The sequence below is a fragment of the Ptychodera flava genome (assembly GCF_041260155.1).
Source record: "Ptychodera flava strain L36383 chromosome 3 unlocalized genomic scaffold, AS_Pfla_20210202 Scaffold_26__1_contigs__length_13983176_pilon, whole genome shotgun sequence".
Lineage (NCBI taxonomy): Eukaryota > Metazoa > Hemichordata > Enteropneusta > Ptychoderidae > Ptychodera > Ptychodera flava.
In genome coordinates, this window is record NW_027248280.1 from 7,831,471 (window position 1) to 7,852,482 (window position 21,012).

The window sequence follows — 21,012 nt, forward strand, 5'->3', positions numbered from 1 at the left end:
AGCGCATACTCGTGCAAGCGTGACCACGTCGCGTTTGAATGCATAGCATGAGACCTCGGTGACGTCACTGATCAACTTTGTTCCGAATGGAATAAAGTTGATTAACTGGGCAAATTGCGTGAGTTTTCTTAATTACAAAAAAAATAAATTTTCGATTATACATAGCACAATATCAATGAATATTTTACGCGCATTTAATGGGTCATGAGCGATCAGCGAATGGCGAACAATGTCAGCCTTCAACTGTCGTCATTGACAAGCACGAACGTCTTAGATTGACAGAATTCCAAAAATGTGAAAGCTGGTGGGGCTTTCTGTCGCTCAGAGAAATAAGCAGCAACCACTACGGCTCCAAGAGCAGTACCTTAAAGGTATACAGTCATCTGTAATCTAAATATACCCATATATGGTCAAAGGGGCGTTCCTTGGTATTCAAAATGTCCATGTGAGGGCGCTGTTTTTAAAAAGCGGCCACCCGCTCAAAATTTGTGATTGGTTAGATTTTCTCTGTCCATGGTAACTGTAGCAAAATTGGAACAGGTGACAGTATACCTTTAATTTTTCTCCATCATTGATATAGTGTGTCTGTGAAATACCCTTTGTGGTAACGACCATAGACCCTAGAGAAACGTGTTTTCTCTACAGGCTATGGTTCTACCCGCTTAACCGTGGCAAAGTGCCCGACATTTGGCCTTAGTACATGTGTAAGATGCCAAGTTATTGTTGACACTCAACCGAATAGAGATTTATATTGTCAACAATGACATAATACATTCTACAACACATTGCGGTCTGTTGGAAGAGCTGGTACTTTGTACTTTGACATACTTAGCGATAGGACTCAGAAAATATATCTACTATATCGTAAAATAAATCATGCAACATTATCACAGGCTAAATCTATTATCTTCATAGACTGTGTATGGAGTAAAAGTTGATGAAATTTGAGGTCACAGATTAATCACAGCGAGACAACTAGCGCTGATATCCGACATGTTGCTTCCATATATTAAATTTACGAGGTGCAAACACTATTGTTTTATGATTTACGCGCCGCGGGTAAACTAGGTGAAAAAGGCGAAGCCATCTTTGATGTTTTTTGAAAACTTGAAGTCTGCAACTTTGATGGAGATTAATTATGTTAAGGAGGATCATTAATGGCAGAGTGTCTTTAAGGTAATACACGCCTCGAAAGACTTCAACTTTTGCTCAAAGTTAACGTTTCAACCATTCCTATTCGAAATAAAAATACAAACCAGGGGTCAACGTGCAGATTGTATTTGGCACTAGGGAAACAAATTACCCAGACTACCGACACTTGAAATTCCAAATACCCGCCATTCCTGTGTTAACAGTATTGGGGAAAATAAACACAAACATAGCTAGTGAAAACTTTATGTACTCCATGAGCTCCAAAATGAGCTCCACAGGTGGTAGACCAAAACTGTATCATGTTTATATTTTCTGCTACTCGAAAACACAAACAACACAACAAAATGTTATTCACCATTTCAAAAATAGACGGTTATAAACAGCCTTGTAAGCTTGCTTGCTTTGACCTTGTATGAATGTATGTCTGCTGTCAAGTAAACACAACTATAAACTCAATCCTGTGCTGAACTAGAGCAATGTGTCCATAGGTATATGTGTGCATATGTATATATGATTTGTGCACATGTCTATTCTGCCTGCCTGTGTGTGTGGTGTCTGTCTGTCTGTCTGTCTGTCTGTCTGTCTGTCTGTCTGTTGGTCTGTCAGTGGGATGGTTATTAAAGTTCCTGTACGTTTAAACCTGATGCTTCAGGAACGTGTTACGTTTGCGGAAACACTTCCAATGACATGCCGAACAAAATACCAACATCAAACTTCAAATTTTACTTTACTTCAGTGTTTCATTTTGTTTAATCATAGAAACTTCCGTTTTTCCTGACATGACGTCACTCATAAAGCGACCAATATCGAGATATCCTCAATGCCGCAATTACAAATAGATTCCCTAAGCTGCTGTGAATAGTGACAATCGACCAATCAGATATAACCTTCCGAGCACGCTGCACATCAGCAGCAGCCGCCATTGCGTGGTGCTGCATTATCCTACCTGGCATATTGTATACCGCCGAGTCAAAACATTTTCACAAATAACACGTAGCTACACCCCATGCGTTGCTCTGGCATACAGTTTACTGGTATTTTGGTTTTCCTTCAGGTTGCAACATGCAAAGCGATTACAAATATGACCTGTCTCACTCTTTGGATACATGTTGTGAGGAACACACAATGTGCCAACTCGTTTAGGTTGATCGAACATTTGATAAAAGCGAGCAATAAAACCATGTTGGATGACTTATCTTATTCAGAAACAGTTGATTCCTCCAGTTAGCTGCTACAAGCTTTGACGTGAATTTGACGAAAACCCGCGACAAAACGTGGGTAGACTTGTTCTCCAGTAATACACCGCGACCCTCGTGTTAGAAATATGCCAACACTGAGTCAGAGAGATTTAATAGTGGGTATGTGTGAAGTTTCGGCCATGACTGTTTCTATTCCAATGTCGAGTCATATATATCGCTTGTGATTCTGTACCTATTACCAAGGTGTGGAGGGGCCGTGACTTAAACGTACTGCAGTCAGCATGAACGTCATCTGTAATCAAGATAAACCAACCGGTCACGCCCCCTATAGCTCTACCAATTTTACCGCCAAAACCAGCGACAGAATTTCAGCCAAGACAACAATCTGACCACTGGAGGGACTGTGATCTGACAGATATTGTATGAGAAGCACTATTAAATAATACTTTATTTTATTTAGTCCTTCGAAATTTATGTCCATCTGAAGTTTATATCAAAAGGTGGCTGACAGAAAGAGGCGTTGTAAAAGGCAGTTTCCAGTGTCGGTATGTCAATGCTTCCTGTTCAAGGCTACGCACACATACTCACTTCAAGTATTCAGATAAAAATCTTATACAAAACTTAACAAGATATGACCTCACCTAAAGTTTAGGGACAAACCATTAAATCTTCATGGGTGATAGTCGGATAAGGAGATGCATGTTTTTCGTTTACATTTCTTTCTTTTCCTTTTATACTGTTCGAATATGGGTTACATGACAGATAGTCATGCATATTTTTGTCAATAATTCCACACTTTTTCAGTTTCAGTAATATTTGCAAGTAAAGTAGCAAAGTTACATCAATGTCTAACTTAACAACTGTTCTATATTTTGGCCCCCCTCTAGGTTCGAAGTTCTGATTGCCACTCCCTTAGGGAAAATTTGTCGTCTGCCAGGATGTCATTGGCTCCAGTGGGCATTGTTATATTGACGTCACCGGGTATCTGATGAAAGGTCGTCGGCACTTGCGACAAAATCAGCAACCTGCAAATAAAACTACTACCTCACCACGTCGTTTTGAAGGTCAGAGGTGGAACGATTAAAAAATACGCTCAGTAAAAACACATCATATCATCAGAGACGCTCACACAACAACGTTACTTTTTCATTTTCTTTGGAATATCTGCTGAGTTGAACGTTGTGGAGGGGTTCCATAATCTGACGAAACATTCACATTTTTAGTAATCAGTCCCACTCTAGGGGTGACCTACAAATTCGTTTCCTCTTTGTTTTACAACTATATCAAGGTAAATCCATTGTTCACATCCTTTGCCGGCCGATCTGTGGTTTAATAGAAGGTCGGGGGTAGTTGCGAACTCTTAAAAGTAAACAATTAGCGCAATAAATAAGCGGCAATAATTGGAATACTTGCCAACGCTCCGCCGCAATAAAATGTCTGCAATTGCCTTTAGTACCATCGAAGTACAAGAAACCAAGATGCCGTTTCTGTCATTTGTGGCCATACGATCTGTATAATATTTTAGTATTGCTTTCCTTGTTGTTATTGTTATGTATTTTTGTAGAATTATTGAACTTTTCCAGTGTATGAAAAGTCTCATAAAAATTGAATATAGAGATTGGGCTGTCTTTTGCGCAATCGTGTTGTTGTCTTTATTTCCGTTGTACTTTCGTGGATATTGGAGGACCATGGAAGTAAATTTAAAATCCACCACACTCTTGCATGAAAGAGCGACGCACCCTTCTCCAATGTTGGATTTTTATCAGAATGAGTGCATGTGAAAAAACACAACAATTTCATTTCCATCGCCAGCGCGACAGTCTCCGACACATTGTCGACCCATTCTTGACAACGTGTACGTGAGTGAACAGTAATTATTTACTTGTATATTATGTGTAGACAAACAAACCATATATTTGCTGGTATTTCTCATTTATTGAACAGTTTCTGTATTTCTCCCTGTATTTATGATACATTTTGGTTTAATAAACATTGTCCAGGGTCTGTTGAGCAAAGTCCACAAGCGACCACATTTACGCTGTCACGCGCCTTTTTTACACAGCCTGAATGGTAGACTACGACATCACCCAAACAACTTCGCTGACTCAGAGACCACGCATCGTTGCATCGCCCACCAGTATGCGTGGACCGCACCGTGCCAGCCAATACCTGTTTGTTGTGCAATGTACGTATATAGGCAGCCCGAAAATCGCACAAACAAATCCTCAATAACACCACACACGTAAACACATCGCCTCCAAGGTTGAAGATATGCGGCTCTGCAACCCACGCAGTAGTGATTAACAGATTAAATACAGTCTCACAAGACAATAAAGGCGCATGACACCCATTAAACACAAACAATGGACAACAATGGTTTCGTCACAAGTAAAGAATTTCGCAATTATTCAGTACTGCAAAAATAACGCCATAAATGTAACTTTTAGTTTGCGGGCGATAGCGGACAACCACCTGTGGAATCTCTTTTGGCGCACATGTACCGAACAACCTTACGTAGTGAGTGACTCACTGCTTTTGACAGGTCACATATTTGACCTATTTATGACACATAAATCTGCAATATACTTTATGGTTCAATTCAAGCTCTAAGAAGCCAGAAATCTCATTCTGCGAACAAACTTGTATTTTTTTTCCAGGGCTGAGATAAAATGTATTTCTTGTAACGAATAGAAACACCTAAATATAAATACCTAAGTAAATATACAAAACTAAATTGCATATTGTCATACTTATTACATTTCGTGCTCATAAAATATGTATTTATTTAATAATTATGATATTTATTTTTTCCTTGCTGATAGTGAGACGGAAGTGAATCTATCATGAGCGCTCCTCCACAAAAAATATTTTTTTTTATCATCGCCTTCGTCACTTTGAAACCTGCAAGTCTTTTTTCTCCTTTTTTGTGACTGTGTTTTCAAAACAACTCTGACCAGAGTTTTCCAAAAGGAATAGCTAACACACAACCTAAATGATTCATATTAATCTGACAGACTTAGATGCACTATGTGCAAAGCTATCTTTTGCTTCATGTCAATAAAATATTGCTTGCTACTTGGGGGGGGGGGCATGAAACGTTTAGTTAAATTAAATGATCTGTCAAACTTATAAGAGTAACGCAAAAACCACGCAACACAACATATTTAAGGCGCACAACGCTTGAAACCGTAATTCGCGGTATAAATATTTCGCCAAAAGTACTTTGCATAAATATTTCCCAAGGTCATGGACATTCGAATAGTTGCGGGTATAAGTTTTGGCTAGAATTCGAAGTTTGTTCAAACACTCTAAATATTCCGCTCGTATCGATGTACACCTTCCAGATGGCACAAAGAAGCATCCAGGGTTCTAAAGCATTTTTTACGTAAATTTTACAAGCTTTTGTTCAGTTATTACTGTTGAAACTTCTCCCGTTGTTTTCCGTATTGTTGAGACACATAAAAATGTCATTTATATTGCTTTGTGAGGGCGAGTTGGTCGAGGTCAAACGAATGTTGCTGTTGATAATTTTGTCAACAACATCATTTCCTGCTTATCTCGATGACCAGAGGCGTCATTAAAATAATTTGACAACCATACATCAAATTTAACGATAATTTTAAAAGGTCAACCATAAATGAAATTAATGACGATAGAATAAACTACAAAAAATTTAAATAATTACGATACCCGTTGTTAATGGACTATTTTACTCAAATAAAACATGGCGGTCATTGTAGCTCCGCTCTCTACTTCAACTCGACATTATTTTGTTGCTATTTGTTCGTCCTGCACCCAGTGGAAGTTTGTGAATGCACCGTGACCACTTTCACGTATTTTACTGTTTGTTACCTGTCATCTGCGAGCTGAGGCCAAAGTCCAGCAATGTACGGGCAATCCGGGTCCGCGTTACTCGCATAATGGCGGGACGCCGGTGACGATGATGACCCGTCAACAAGCTGCAAGCTTATCACTTCCCAAATGTCATATTAAGTCATTGATATTGAGTTCAAGGGAGAGCAGCTGAGAAGCCATTAAGAATGTCCAGACCTTTCATCGGTCAGACCACACTCTGGAAAGAGCATTTGATGACAGGGATACGATAAAGATGAAATACTGGGTTTTCAATTAAGTATACGGTCTGTTAAGAATGGATTGACTGCATGACGGCCGAACAAATTGCCGGCGGCCAGACAGTGGATATCGTTCAAAATGACTGTAACAGAACGCGCCTCGGGGACAGATATTCAGACTCTCAAACTTTTCCCAATTCTTTTCTGGTTTTCATTTCGAGGGGATTCATTTTAAAGCACTTGGTGTAATAAAACTTTTCACCATCTTAGTTTTTCGAAAACGGAAATTTTTACCCCCCGTAGATTTAAAACAGGGATGGCGGCCATTTTGAATTCAAATATCGAGAAATCTCACGTTATTTGTCTCTCTGGTACCAAATTTTGCACGGTGATTCCTGATTTTTATTCTTGATTTAGCAAGAGAATGGTTGAAAGCTTCCTTGAGGAAAGTGTGAGCAAAAGTTTAAGACTTTCACTTTCGAGGTGCATATTACCTTAAGACTAGAAACTTGATTTTCAGGGGCCGTCGTTGCCGAAGGACGATATTTTTAGCCCTACGTATACCACCGTATGTACATTTATTGAAGCGGAATAGCAGGACCCGCGAAGTCAAGAGACGGCGCATGCGCAGCGTTGAACTCGTAACAGCCTGCTGAATGGGTCGGTGAAAAGTGCCAATGTGCCTCGCCTACGCCCATTTTCTGTTTACGTCAACTCTGGTATCGCACGATTGGTTATTAAATCGAACAAAAATTCAAATTAAGAAATAAAGTAATGTACCCTTCTTGGAGAGAAAACATCACTTGATTTTACGATCATGACAAATATCGCGAGGGGTCGACTATCATCCGTCAAATGTCATGCATGATGCATGATAATATTGATATTTTCTGGACTTTCTGGCAAAGCAAAGAAGCTTATCGCTTTAATGACACTAAATTGAATTAACTTTACAAAAGTCATACATCGCATTTTGCTTGAGCTAAGTGATTGGGTCAGGTTTATTACACGGAGATTGCTAATTCAAAAAAAGGCCTCCCTGGCTTTAGTTCTCATTTGTCAAACGATTACAAACAAAAGTTAATAATTGAGGCATTAATATATAAACGCACTGATAAAACGAATATAAAGAACATTTTCTGACCCAGTCAATTTTAACATAATCACTATCTTCAACTACAGCTCTGCTAGGTAGCTTTATAGTAGATGCACACATAACGATCGAACAATCGTTGTTTTGTGCTTCTCGTAGGAATTTTCGTGATTTCAGAGTCTTCAACAATCGGCATTGACTGTGCACTTGAAATGTAACCTCCGTGTAGCGAGTTTTTACCGAAAATAATGCCGCCAAAAACGTTTCAATGGATGAACAAAATTGTGCAAATCTCGAGATCTGGATGTGTGCGCACCACGTGCGGTACAAGTTTTGTATTATCTTTGCAAACGGTGACGTACACTTGTCCAACGTCATATTCCAAAAGACGCGTACAATGTGAGCTACATTCTGGCTCTCTCACAGTATGTCACGTGACTGTGCCGGGATTTCTTACCTGGTGAATCAGGCCTGCTGGTGAATGAACAACTGACGCAGAAACCCGGCACTAAAAATAGCTACACTCGTTGGTGACCGTTCATTAGCTCACGTTATCACTGTCGCCTTGGAGTCGAGTGGTATCGAAAGAAGTAATTTGGTGGGACGCATCGAGCGATGGTCTATTTTTATAAAGATAAGTGGCGATGCTGATGGGGTGAGTGCACCCCGACGTGGAAGACATTTAGGAGATGAATTTCTAGATGTAGGCGAAATTGTCGAACAGCCAGCCCGCATTTTTCACATGTAAACTGTATCGAGGATTGCCTCATGATTAATTTGTTGAACATTAAAAAAATTACAAAATCAATGTTGGCATCGATTGAAGAATGGAGAAGCTATTTTTCGTTCATTTTGACTTCACTCTGAAAGAGCATGACAAAGCCCAACTATAACGAGGCGAAACAGACTTTTGGCGTGTCTCTACTAGAATGTGTACGATACATTGGAGGTGGTACAGCGGGGAAGAGACATGACTGCAAAAGTCGTGTCGCTTCACCGGATAAGAATACAGGTCACAGGGCCTCGGAGGGCCCCTTCTGCTCAACGCTGCAGAACTAATGGATTGGGACTCACAGCAGCGAAATGAAAACAGGGCAGCATGGTTACTCTAAAGTCCGTAAAGATACACATCTACACTGAGGGACCGTGATCTCCAATTCCCTTCTGAGATTGTCGTCTTGTCGGACTAAAATCATCTCGATTTTTTGCAATTACTAGTGATGCTCTAGAGGGCTAACCATAACATCTCATCGATGCCAACCATCCATGTCAGTATGGAAGTTGAAAAGCTCTTATTATTGTTATTCGATATCATCTTAATTGAACTTAAATCTATTCTCTTGTCAGTCCATGCTTGGTCAAGGAAACTATGTCAGTGTTTTCTAATACCCTTGTTTCAAATTGACTTTTTGCTTCAATTCATTCAATATCGGTTAATCTTATTTCCTCTTTGTCATAAGATCTTTCTCAAGAACTACATTCTCTCTCTCTCTCTCTCTCTCTCTCTCTCTCTCTCTCTCTCTCTCTCTCTCTCTCTCTCTCTCTCTCTCTCTCTCTCTGATGACAGTCGTTGTGGCTGGTTGTGTTGCCTCCGTAACTTGTTCTCCAGTGTCACTACCTATATTAGAGCCCATCTGCTTTTATTTCTGCTAGCCTGTCTCTATCTGCTTCTGTCTGTCGCCAGCCACCCGTCAGTCCCTGTCTGTCTACTAGCGTCGAAAGCTCCTCAGCGATGAGGGACTAGGAGAGCGGACGCCATCGTCCTGATGGAGAAGGACATCGACAATCATGTATCCATTGAGACTCTGATTGCATCAAAGAAATTTGTGCCTGTCTTCAAGATGTATGGCATGTTTTGATTCGTACCTGACAGATTTGGAGCCTAACCCTTTACATTATCCCTGTCATTTTAAACCTTCAAGATTTTCAACACTCTACAGTTGCTTTCATACATAGTTTTTCTCGATGATTAGAAGAAGATAAAAAGACAAGAGATGTTAAGTGGCAATAATACGTCTTGTACAAGAATCTTGGCGCCAGACCTCTAATCTTAATGTATTACTATTAATAATCTGCCCGATTGTCTCCACACCATGTTATATAAAATCAGTGAAATATACACAGGCGACTTTTTGCTATTTTGGTATTTTTGTATTATGTGACGCAAATTGGGAACATTATCCAAATATCACATACACGAATAAAACTATCCTCGCTTTCAGTAATATATCCCAATTACGAATAACCCTCCAGTTAAATATCTCATAAGGTTACGTTGATATTATTTGTTGAAACTTTTTTCTCCGTCAGTTCGACGATTCAGAAGTATACTCATGAACTCATCCAATAAACAGGGGTGTAAACTAACCAAATATGCAAATTTTAAAGTAGAATATATTTTGATTCAAATGGCCTATACAAAATTATCAGCCATTTTACAGTTGCAGACGGTTAAAAAAACCCGCTCATCTCGCGTTTGCAGTATGAACAGAAATTTCCATCATACTCGCGGTTCGTGACAGATGGTGAGCAATAAACCCGGACACCTATGGTGTGTAAATCTCCTCAATTGTTGTAGCTGAGAATTGATCGTTGTCCGTGATAGTGACGGCTTTCAGCTAACCAACTATGGTGCTAATGTCAACACTTGTTCAATCTTAGACTTTATCAAGCGAACTCATCTAATATCACTTATAACCTCTGTGTAACTCGTGGTAATTGTTGCGTTAATTGCCCATGTAACGCCCTGAGTGACATTTAGCTGAGATAGCATCCGTATGACCTCTAGAAAACGGTCACGTTTCGTGCATTGTTTCTTTGATTTATTAGCGACCTCGAAAAAATAAAGTTGGAAAAGGTTTTTCACTTTTAGACATTCCCATGATTCCTTGCGAGGTCGGTGTTATGTAGGGGTGCAAGTCAGAGCAGATTGTAACACTTAATGGCACTTTGCATTGTCAATGATTGCTTAATAATCGATGCGATTTAACAGACAGGCTACATATTCAGTTCTTTTGGAATACAACGAATTAAGTGAAGTAAAAACCAAATAGAGGAGCCAAGAAGGAAAAAAAATTTAAACATGGAGCAGAACAAAACAGGAAGCGAAACAATGCAAAAAAGTAATAAAATTCAACATTATACGGTATCTATTCAGTGAAATTGTTGATATGTCTAAGGGCACTTGGCGACTGACGCTAGCTGAATCCCCTTTTTAAAACTGTCGATTCTCCCAATGGTTAACGGATAGATTATCCTTGTATTTGCCACTCAGAATTTGTGAATATTGAAGACATTAAAATGAACTAATACGACTTCCAATTTGCCGAAAAAAGTATTGATGAGTAAGGAAAAATCAGTAATTCTATACATCACACATAGTAACAGTTCATCTTTGAAACAGAGCTGTGCTGATGCAGAGAATACACTTGCAAATACATCATAGTGTATTCTCTGCATCAGCACAGCTCTGTTTCAAAGGTGAACTGTGTAATGTATAGTATTACTGATTTTTCCTTGACCATTAGTTATACAGATGCATCGGTTCTGCAGTAAATGAAGAAATAATCAGTGACGAATGCAACCTCTTACATTGCTAAAGAGGGCTCTTTCACGATTCTTGGGATATAACTTTCGCTGCAAATCACCAATTCTCATCATTCGCTGAAATTCAGTCCGGTTTTGTCTTGAGGAATTCATGAATTTCAAGAAATTATAAAAAAAAACATTTCCTCGAATCGAGACAGAACAATGAGAGAGAGGGAGTGCGGTTTTAATATCATGATCCCTTGAGACCGTCAGTATGCATGCCGATGAGGTTAAACGCTATTACCCGCCCTGATGGAAAAATCACTGCGCTGGATTTTTTTTTCATTTTGTCAATTGGCACGACTAATAGTTTCAGTCACAGAGTACAGACATCACATACATACATATATTCATTGATTCTGAAGTAAGATCATCTCTTGTAACGGTTCAACAGATTACCATCTCTCTCCTAATTGGTTAAAGATCGCGCTCTGGAGATTCAAATGGTTTCCAAAGCATCTCGTTCAGCGTTAAGTTTCTGCGCATGCTCAGTTTGTTCTGCCCGAATCGCCATGAAATCGGTATATTAGATTTGAATGGGAAGTCAACGAGAATGAAAGCATAAATGCTCGATTGATAACGGATTTTTTTTTCGCGATATTGAACAAAATCTATTTAAATGGTATCAAACTTTGTAATTTGCCGTTGATTACATGGTTCAATTACCATTTCTTTCATCAGATCAAAGTTCATAATTATGATGACCCTTAGGGTCGCGCACAATGTTATATTATTAACGTAGATGGTTTTCTTGTAAATTTGTATTTCCCTCTGAATATTTCCTTTTGAATGAGTACACTCGTTTGTTTGTTATTTGTATTTTGCTTTCATTTTGTCTCGTGTAAAAGTCACATGACTCTCGTTTGACTTTGAATTATCCTTTGTGTTGTAACTCACAAAAAAATAAATTCACTTTGCCTCAAGGATACCAAACATGAAAGTCAAAGCAAGATGTTCGTTTTGGTGATCAAAAAGGTTTTACTCACTGTTCACCCCACCCCACCCCCCTCCCCGACCCACCCCCATTTTCTGTCTACGGGTACACACTCACCGCTGACAACAGCGAGTTTTTGTCAAACCATGATGTTGAGAGGGTAAGGACAAGCTTACTGGGTCACAAAATAGGAATAAAACAGAGTGTGATCACAGCGGACAGGTGTTCATGATCAATAATACATGAATGATACCAATTTGGGATGAATATCACCTCGGTTTTCGAGTAACACTAAGTTATCTGTGAACTTAAAAGCACAGAGGCGTAGAATGATGTACAATATCGGAGGCTGATTCGATCTGATCGAGGAGATATCATTCTCAAACACGTGAAGGGTGGACACTAATAGCGTTTCACTCTATCTAGATCTATCCATCTGGGATAACGCACACATCTGTTCCAGTTGCCCGGCATCGCTTTGCTCATTACTGACAAATTTACGACCGGGACGAATGTAGTATTGCACAAATTAATGCATTGTCTGTACGACTGTTTGTTTTACTTCACCGAGGAAAGTCAAGGTCAGTTTCTACTCAATGTTGAAAGCCTTAGGGTGTAAGACCTTATGATCGTTATCAGTGGTGTAATATATCAATTATTTGGATGACTCTCAGACAGCAGAAATCACATAAAGGCCGATGACTGGTTGTAGTGCGGCTCGTCAGTTTTGATGTGTCTGTTCGTCTCAGTAAGTCACTGACCCTAGGTCTGTGAGCCAATAAAAGTTACATGAACAAAGGAAAAACTGCCTGAAGGTCATCAAGTATTATTGATGTGCATGCACAAATACCTGGTTCCAAATCAATGAAACCTAAAATTTGTCGTCGATACTTCGATAGTCATTATTGAAACTGGTACAAAGTAACACGTCGCCGTCCAACCGCTGGCTGGCTGGCTGGCTGGCTGGCTGGCTGGATAGATGGATGGATGGATGTAGACGAATGTATGGATGGATGGAGGGATGGATGGATATGTATGTATGGAGAGGGATGAATAGATGGATGGATAGATGGATAGATGGATGGATGGATGGATGGATGGATGGATGGATCGATGGATGGATCGATGGATGGATCGATGGATGGATGCACATCTGAAAATTCGTTGCCGGTACGGATGTACTAGGAAGGTAGGAATGCACGTGTTTCTCTGTCTTGTCCCATTCCACCATTGTCTACTGTTTAAATTCACATTATTCAAGCTTGCAAGATCCCCTGGAGGTGCTTGTGTAAGTTATCAAACGAATCCCTTGATCAGTAAGAAATCAATTCTGGTCCCGAATACATTGATGTGCAGTTGAAACAGTAAATTGCAAACACGGGTCGTCCTGTTTCTGCGCAGTCTGTCAAGTGACAAACTGTAATAACTGAAAAAAACAAGGTCAAAGGGTCGATCTTAGCAAAATGAACCCACCTCTCCTCACGTAACTATAAAACCCTTACCACGCAATATTATTCAAGAACACTTTATACCAGCTCAGTAACAAATCTAGGAACGTTAAAAATTAAACCAAGACACCGTTTCAGCGGCTCTGCAATGAATGAACGCATGAGCAAGACAGTATCCGGAAACCATAAAAATTGACCTCTGTCAATAGATGACGGTGTGGAACTATGCAGTTTTTCGGATATTAGTTTACGAGATTACACATCATAGGGGTGACATGTTGACTGTGCCAGTTGAACACCTTGTCATCCTTAAAGGCATGGTCCAGGCGTCAGATTGTCTTGCCAGGAAATTTACTTACTAGATTACAATTTTAATGAAAACAAAAGGCTATGACACCTTCATAATCCTCTTACAGACTAGATCAAACTTGATCCCGGGGATATATTACTCTGCCTTTAAAAACGCTGTTATCATTTTTATCCTAATTCCTCATATTCCACCATGGTCGTTTTGTAATGACCAGATAATAAAACATACAAGTGTGCATTTAAACATATATGAAAGGAATAATTGGTCGGTAAATTTTACAAAGAGAGGTGTGACTCTCGAAATATTGAAAAAGAAACACTATCAGGGTACAAGATTCATTGTCGGGGGGGGGGGGATAAAAGACAGCTGGCTTCAAAGGCACTTCAAAGTTTATTGATCTCGAGCAAATAGTGACTCCTCCATTCTGATGCAAAGTGGTCGCTCAATCTATCACTCAATCAAATTTTCTTCATGTAAACTAATTGGTAGTATGGTACGAATAGGGACGCCTCGACACATGATCGTTGGCCGCCTACGCACCGGCCAGTAAGCGATTTCATCGGTGACATATACATTCATTTGAAATCGGCAAACAAAAACGATTTGTGATTTGTGAATGGGAGAATCGAAAGGCCACAAATGGCATTGCTATCTTTGTCTCGGCAATGCTGCATATTTGCAGGTATTAACATGGATTCGTAGGTGGCAACAAGCCAGACGAGCCGACCGACCTCGCGGCCTTCCCCCGAAGGCAATATCAATGACGTCATCACTTTGTCAGATACCACGATAAACGGACACAGGCAGATGCTTCCAAAACTAGTCAACAGTAAAACCGAAACTATGATATCTTCGAATGACGTAAGTAGTTCCTTGGAAGACGTCTTGAATTCGTCATTTTAGGATCCGTTGAGATGGTAATTTCCATTTATACAGATGATGCGCATTTTGGGTAATTAGAATTGTGAAACTAAACGCTACATGACGATGGAATTTCCGTCTTCGCATGGGTTTTGGCGAATAAATGGATAACACCGACGTGTGATACTTATTTTAGTACATGGGTATAGATTATTATTTAGTGGAAGTTTCTATGAATATCCAAAAATCCACTACATCAGCCAGGTCCTTTCTCAATAGTTTAGCAATGTCACAAGCACCCAACATGGATAGGTGATACCAATGAGATATAGGACTTCAAGAGCGTTCCTACCTCCTTGTGACATCGCCTGATGAGCGTCGCCGATAGATTTTAAGAGGCCTTATACATAAACTATTTGAAGGGAAATGTCGTAACGCACATCTATTGAATCTTGACTAGGGTCTCACCCAGCGAGTTGTCTTGCCTACTGAAATCCCCTAGACTTGGTTCAAGTCTGTGATTTGTGAATGTTTGAGTGGAGTGAACGCAATGATTTGTATTTTGCTTTCATGTGAAACGCGCGCGTGAGTGGCCGCGATGAGTAGGGCGAACGCGATGAGTGGGGTGAACGCGGAGTTCAGAAACTAACTCACTACTGCGCAGACTCAAACGTGACACATTCAATCGCTGGGAAAACCTGGCGTGAGCTGCCAAATTCCGGATAGGTTTGTACGAAATAGGAGAGACACAAGAGAAACTATTATAAATGATTTTATTTTTTTTTAAATTCACCGACTTGAACCAAGTCTAATGATCCTCTCAAAACATATACCTGGTATTATGATGTTGATCCAGATAGCCCTTTGAATGTACAGTCATTCAACATTTGCACAGAAATCAAGCTGTCTGGTAGACCATGGAGGTCCTTTGGTACCTTAATGGGCAGACCATAAAAACCCACTGCTATGATTCACTATTACAACCAGGTCAAGCCAGCAAAAATCACCTGCCTTGTGAATTTCATGACTAGAATATCAAGGCTAATTATTGTTCATATAAAGTGAGATTTTAGGAGTCTTAAGAAAGTCAAGTTTCTGAAATTTACTTCATAGGTCATGTTATCTTTCTTATCTATTAGGATGTAGTCAGAATAAGCTTGCTCTGTTGAGTTCACAATCTCACATTATAGGAGAACCTTGCGCGACCCTGTGGATATCTTATGACCTCTGACCTTTTAAGCTTGGAATTTTTGAACGGGAAAAATCGCCACTTTTATAGACTTCATACTTAATACTCCAGTCGGATAACATCATGTCTAAATTTCAGACTCATTTCAATTTGCTTTTAACATACCAATGACAATTTTAATTATGTTTTACAAAATATGTGATGGTGTATCATTCGAATGTTATGTAATTGTATAAATAGGTGATAGTACACGTGTAGTTGGTGTTTATACGTCACCAGCGTGGGTGAGTGGCAGCTGCGTGGACGTCCGGGATGGACGTGCCAATCATCTGAATTACCGCATTGGTAAATGCAAACCGCTATAGTCTTAATACGGCCATTTGTAGAGTACAAAAAACACTGCAGACCAGCAGTTTCGATCCAGATAGTTTGGTCATGAGATGACACTCAAGGTCGGAACCAAGCATTTGATGCGTTTCATTCATGATTCGTAAGCTTGTCCCTCATAGAAGAAATACCCCAAGAAAAATTCTCCCGACGTAAACAAAAGATTCAATGTGAAATCTCGTCCCCAAATAGACGGCGAAGCACGGATAATTCCTTCCTACCTCTAATGAAGAAGTATGGACTAGTTCTTGAATGCACTAAGGAGGTCTTGAATGCACTATGGAGGTAACACAGTGCGGACAGCACAAACAGGAATACCTAACCCAGCCAGGCATCCAAGGGAACAAATAGTTGTGTCCTAATCTGATCAGACAGCAAACAAAGTTTAGAAAAAATGTGTCAACAAAGCTATCGGTCATTGTTCACCAGTAAATCAATATGGCGGCGGATTATTAACTGCTTATTTACGGAAACCCACGCACTCCTTGGGTTTATCACTTGAGTCACATCATGGTCATATCTAAATCCAATTTTAGATATTACAAAATTAATTTGCTGTGAACGTGTTTTCAATGGCATCGCACCGAAACTGCATCTTGTTTCCCAAGGGGTCTATTTTTTACATCCATGGGCCAACCAGTAAGAAATCAGTGAGCATGGCGTTGGCATGTTGCTCACATACAGAAACCACCTGTTGCTTGCAACATGGCGGAGATTTCCGCGTGGACAACACCATAGTCCCCACGCGAGGGTGTGACAGTTCAAAGAATCTCCCGCTAACAAAGAATATTTCTTAATTTTCAAAGAGCAGGTCAGAAGTATCAAGGTAACCAAAATTTCAAAATTTGCCTAATTGTACAGAACAAAACATAATTTAAGTCTAAGAACAAAATGATGCCATGGCTATGTAGGAATATGTTCCCGCCCAGTTCAGAGGTCACAGGATATGAAGAGCTCGAAAATGCCGTGGTTGTTTAATCCGTAAGCTTAATAACGAAGTAACACTTTAATTAAATTACAGATTGCCATGATAAAGATACGTCGATGTCAACTATCCTATCGTTACAGTGGAAATGGGTTTTGCAAACCTCTTGCCGAGAGTGTTCTCCGTCACAGCAGAAAACCGCCATTTTTTTACTCCGAGTTCAGACGATCATGTCAATTATATTTGGATACGTTGAAGGAGGAAATATGGCGTCAGGGCAAAGGTCACATGCATTGATAAGCTTATAGTCATTCACTGCCATACCATACCACACACATGTATGAAATATTGTAAATATTTCAAGATATTGTCACCGTTATTTAAAAGGGAAATGACCATTGAATCCAAAATATATTAATAACATTCTCATGGTCTTGTGTGGGACGAAAACTTCCGACCACACGATTTTAGCACTTGAATCGTCTTACGCTGTCCTGTGACTAACATGTAATTAATTTGTAATACAGATTTTTTATGGCGATTGTACTTGATCTTATGGCCTTTTTGGTTGTCACTATTGTCACTTTTCTAGCGCCCTCTTTCCTCGTATCAATCTAAAATAACATATTTGGTATGATAGATATGATAATAAAATTAAACATACTTTTTCAACCTAGCTCGAACGGCATTGCTGACATCTCGTCAGTAACGAAGCGTAACTTCACAAATCAGTGACAAAAATTTCAACACGAATTGTCAAACGAAATATTTGACGATTGCATAATTAACACTAGCTTTCTTATCCCCCAAACTGCATTTTCAGCACAATATTCGACGGAAAGTGAAACAAGGAACGTTGGTCTTGGCGCGATAAACTTGTTTTATGTCCACTTTTATGAGAAAATATGTCAATTAAGGATGGATACTGTATTTCCGATGGTAAATAATTAATCTGACCTTCAAGTGCATCAGGATATGTTAGTGCGCATAACGACGGTTACGGTTGTGTAGAACTTTGATTTGTAAATCAGGGTCATTCAATATCGGCAAACACTTGTATGAAAACGAACATAGCTAGCTGTACATGTATTTTTGCGCGCTAACACCAAGATCCTTACACTTGCATTTATCTCATTGCTTCCATATTTCTGTCGTCAAAGTTCTCCTTAGTCGATCTTTCGTCCCCACTACTAAGTAAACATCCTCCTTTAGGAAACTGTCACTCCAAAAATTTGACTTTTTGTAGTGACCCGTGTTTGGAGATCGTCAACAGATTAAGTGCGTGTAATTAATCAAGAGAAAATGAAAACTCTAGAAAACACAAAAGCTGCACAATTTGAAACAGAGTGGGTGTTTACATAGCTCATTGGGCCTTTGTGTTACTCACTGTTCAAATCATTCTTTGTACAAAAAGAACACCTGGCCGTATTTGTACGTTAGTTAATTCGATACAAGATCTGAACAAACTTCTTAAAGAAAATAGCTTGCATACTTTGCGGACTCATTTATCGCCAACGGTGATTGTACGCCTACATGCTAAGGTGACGATGTCCGGCATAGTTCTGGCCACGGTCCTTGGCGATTTGAGTGTCGGCCCAGAGAATTGACAAAATCTGTGACACTGATAGTGTTCTGTGCGATTTTGCATCTTGACGCCTCTTGGTGAATGTCTGCCGATGAAGATTTATCGTGTATCAGCCGAGACTCGCCACTGCATGTACAGCACTAAAAATGCCCAATCTTACGATTGGTGGCAATTGAAACGTAAACGTTCATTTAGGTTAATGAGGATTTGTGCTGGACTATAGTGACGGGGTATACGTGCGTACGTACATGTATACCGTTCTGTGCACGAGAAACGTAACCGTAGTCGGGCGCTTATATCACTGTCACAACTTATACATTTGCTCAACCAATGATGACCAAAACGCAACTCGGAACAGCGCGACGCTTTTGTACACGTAGAATTTCGTTTATATATTTGTGCAGAGCAAGATTAGATTGTGTGGTTGTTTAGATATGGCGGCCAAATGTTACATAAAAGTCAGTGAAGGGTGGAAAATCTTAATGGATAAAAATCAATCGTCTGAAAGGACCCCGGGTCAGAAAGGTCCTACACAGGTCATTCATGCAATAATTAATTTTCGTTTGCACCTGTGACAAGACCTTACCTCGCGACCATTCACCTCACCAGGTAAATACTCCATCAACCTTTGTCACTAAAGGACATTGTTCTGCGTGCACCCAAATTGTGGCTAAAAATCATAATGTATTGACCACATTTTAATCTTTTCTGTCACCACATGTGGACATAACGCTGAACGCTGCCCCACTTTAAAATTTCGGCCAGTTTTGGACATGAATGCCAGAAATAGGAAATTTGCACTACATGGACATTTTACTATAATGACGATAGCTGAACAAATATTTGTTTGAAATTTTGCGCCCAGCGTCGGTACTGAGTGTAGTGTGCTAATTTTGTTCCCTATCTGTTTACAATTAACGCGCGATGATGACGTCATGGACCACTGCAACTTCAAAAATGTTGGCCGTTGCCGACATGTAGTTCGCGACAGCAACACTCAAAAACCCGACTTTACCGTGGAAGAGTTTATAGTTTCGACAATAAACTTATCGTCCTCTCCTGGGGAATGGAAGTAATAAACTAACAGAGCCACTACAACGTTTTAAAGTTAGTTGTGAACTTCGTTCAGCAACGTTCAAACGTGACGGTTTTCTGACAATGTGCTCTGGCCTAACCTGCGTATAGTCTGTAGGTGTCGTTCTCAAATTGGCCGAGCGCCTAGCATTCAAAATATAAAACTATTCATTACCTGGTTGGAAGACGGCAGCTCCCACCACAAATGTCAGCAAAATACTCTTCAGGCAACGACTGTACATTTTGTTCCTATTAAAATCTCGCCCGTTCCTTTCCGAAGCACACCGTGTAGGCTTTTCATACGTTCGAATGAACGGCAAGCGTATAGCTAATCGGGACCCCCTAGCCTTCTGGTTATTAAATCACTACTCCCACACCTGTGCAGACGACAATTTGTTCCGACGTCAACGTTAATGTAAAGCGCGCCCACATTTGATGCCGAATTAAAACCATGTTTACGGAAAAGCAACGGCGATGGTCATTTCATAATAATTTTATTTTCTCCCTGAGAATTGAACGAAAATTCGGTAGCCAAAACTCCTGTCTACAGTAGACGCATAAATTATTTTTGATTTTCTTTGTCGGACTTTGAAACTCTGAAGAGTCGATATCGATCAGAATCGCCACCCTTTCCGGTTCGCTGACTCAACTTGATTTCGAGCAACTCTTACACACTACAGCGTTGCTTCAAAAATCAACAACTCTCTCGGGAAATTCCGTAACGGTTGGTCATCGCAAATACCTACCTAGGGAATCAAAACCTCGAAATTAATATTTAACAGACTTATACATAGCCATGATGGTGGCATACCACGGTCACCCGGCACGTCATGACAAACTGAGGCATATTGCAAGACCGCAGTTGACACATGGTGATAGACTAAAAGTGCCAGTCATGGGATTTTTCCCGATCATAGTAAGCATTACATAGACCTGCGCACCAAACGTATGCCTGTTTTACTACTTGTGCTCCACAAAATCCGTTCCATAGTGTTCCCCATAATGACTATCACATAACCTAAAAGTACTCCAAAATGCCCTCACCTAAAGTAATACACTGTATGTATTACGGTGTGGCACTGCCTTCCTTTCGTACCCTCCCCCTAAAATATCATACACAACAACACCCACGCCAAAGACAAAAGCGGTTGCGGTAATTTTTATAGCCAAAGTGCCAAGTTCATGATGAAAAAG

General features: G+C 39.9%; 1 protein-coding gene across 1 annotated transcript in view; it reads right to left on the reverse strand.

The window, feature by feature from the left end:
* The window catches only part of LOC139126103 (neural cell adhesion molecule 2-like), a 52,929-nt gene extending 32,761 nt beyond the window's left edge, over positions 1–20,168 (reverse strand). The window contains exon 1 of the mRNA XM_070692154.1: positions 19,994–20,168. Coding sequence (XP_070548255.1) covers positions 19,994–20,060 — 67 coding nt within the window. The 5' untranslated portion in view covers positions 20,061–20,168. The remainder of the gene's footprint in view (positions 1–19,993) is intronic.
* Positions 20,169–21,012: the final 844 nt, after the last annotated feature.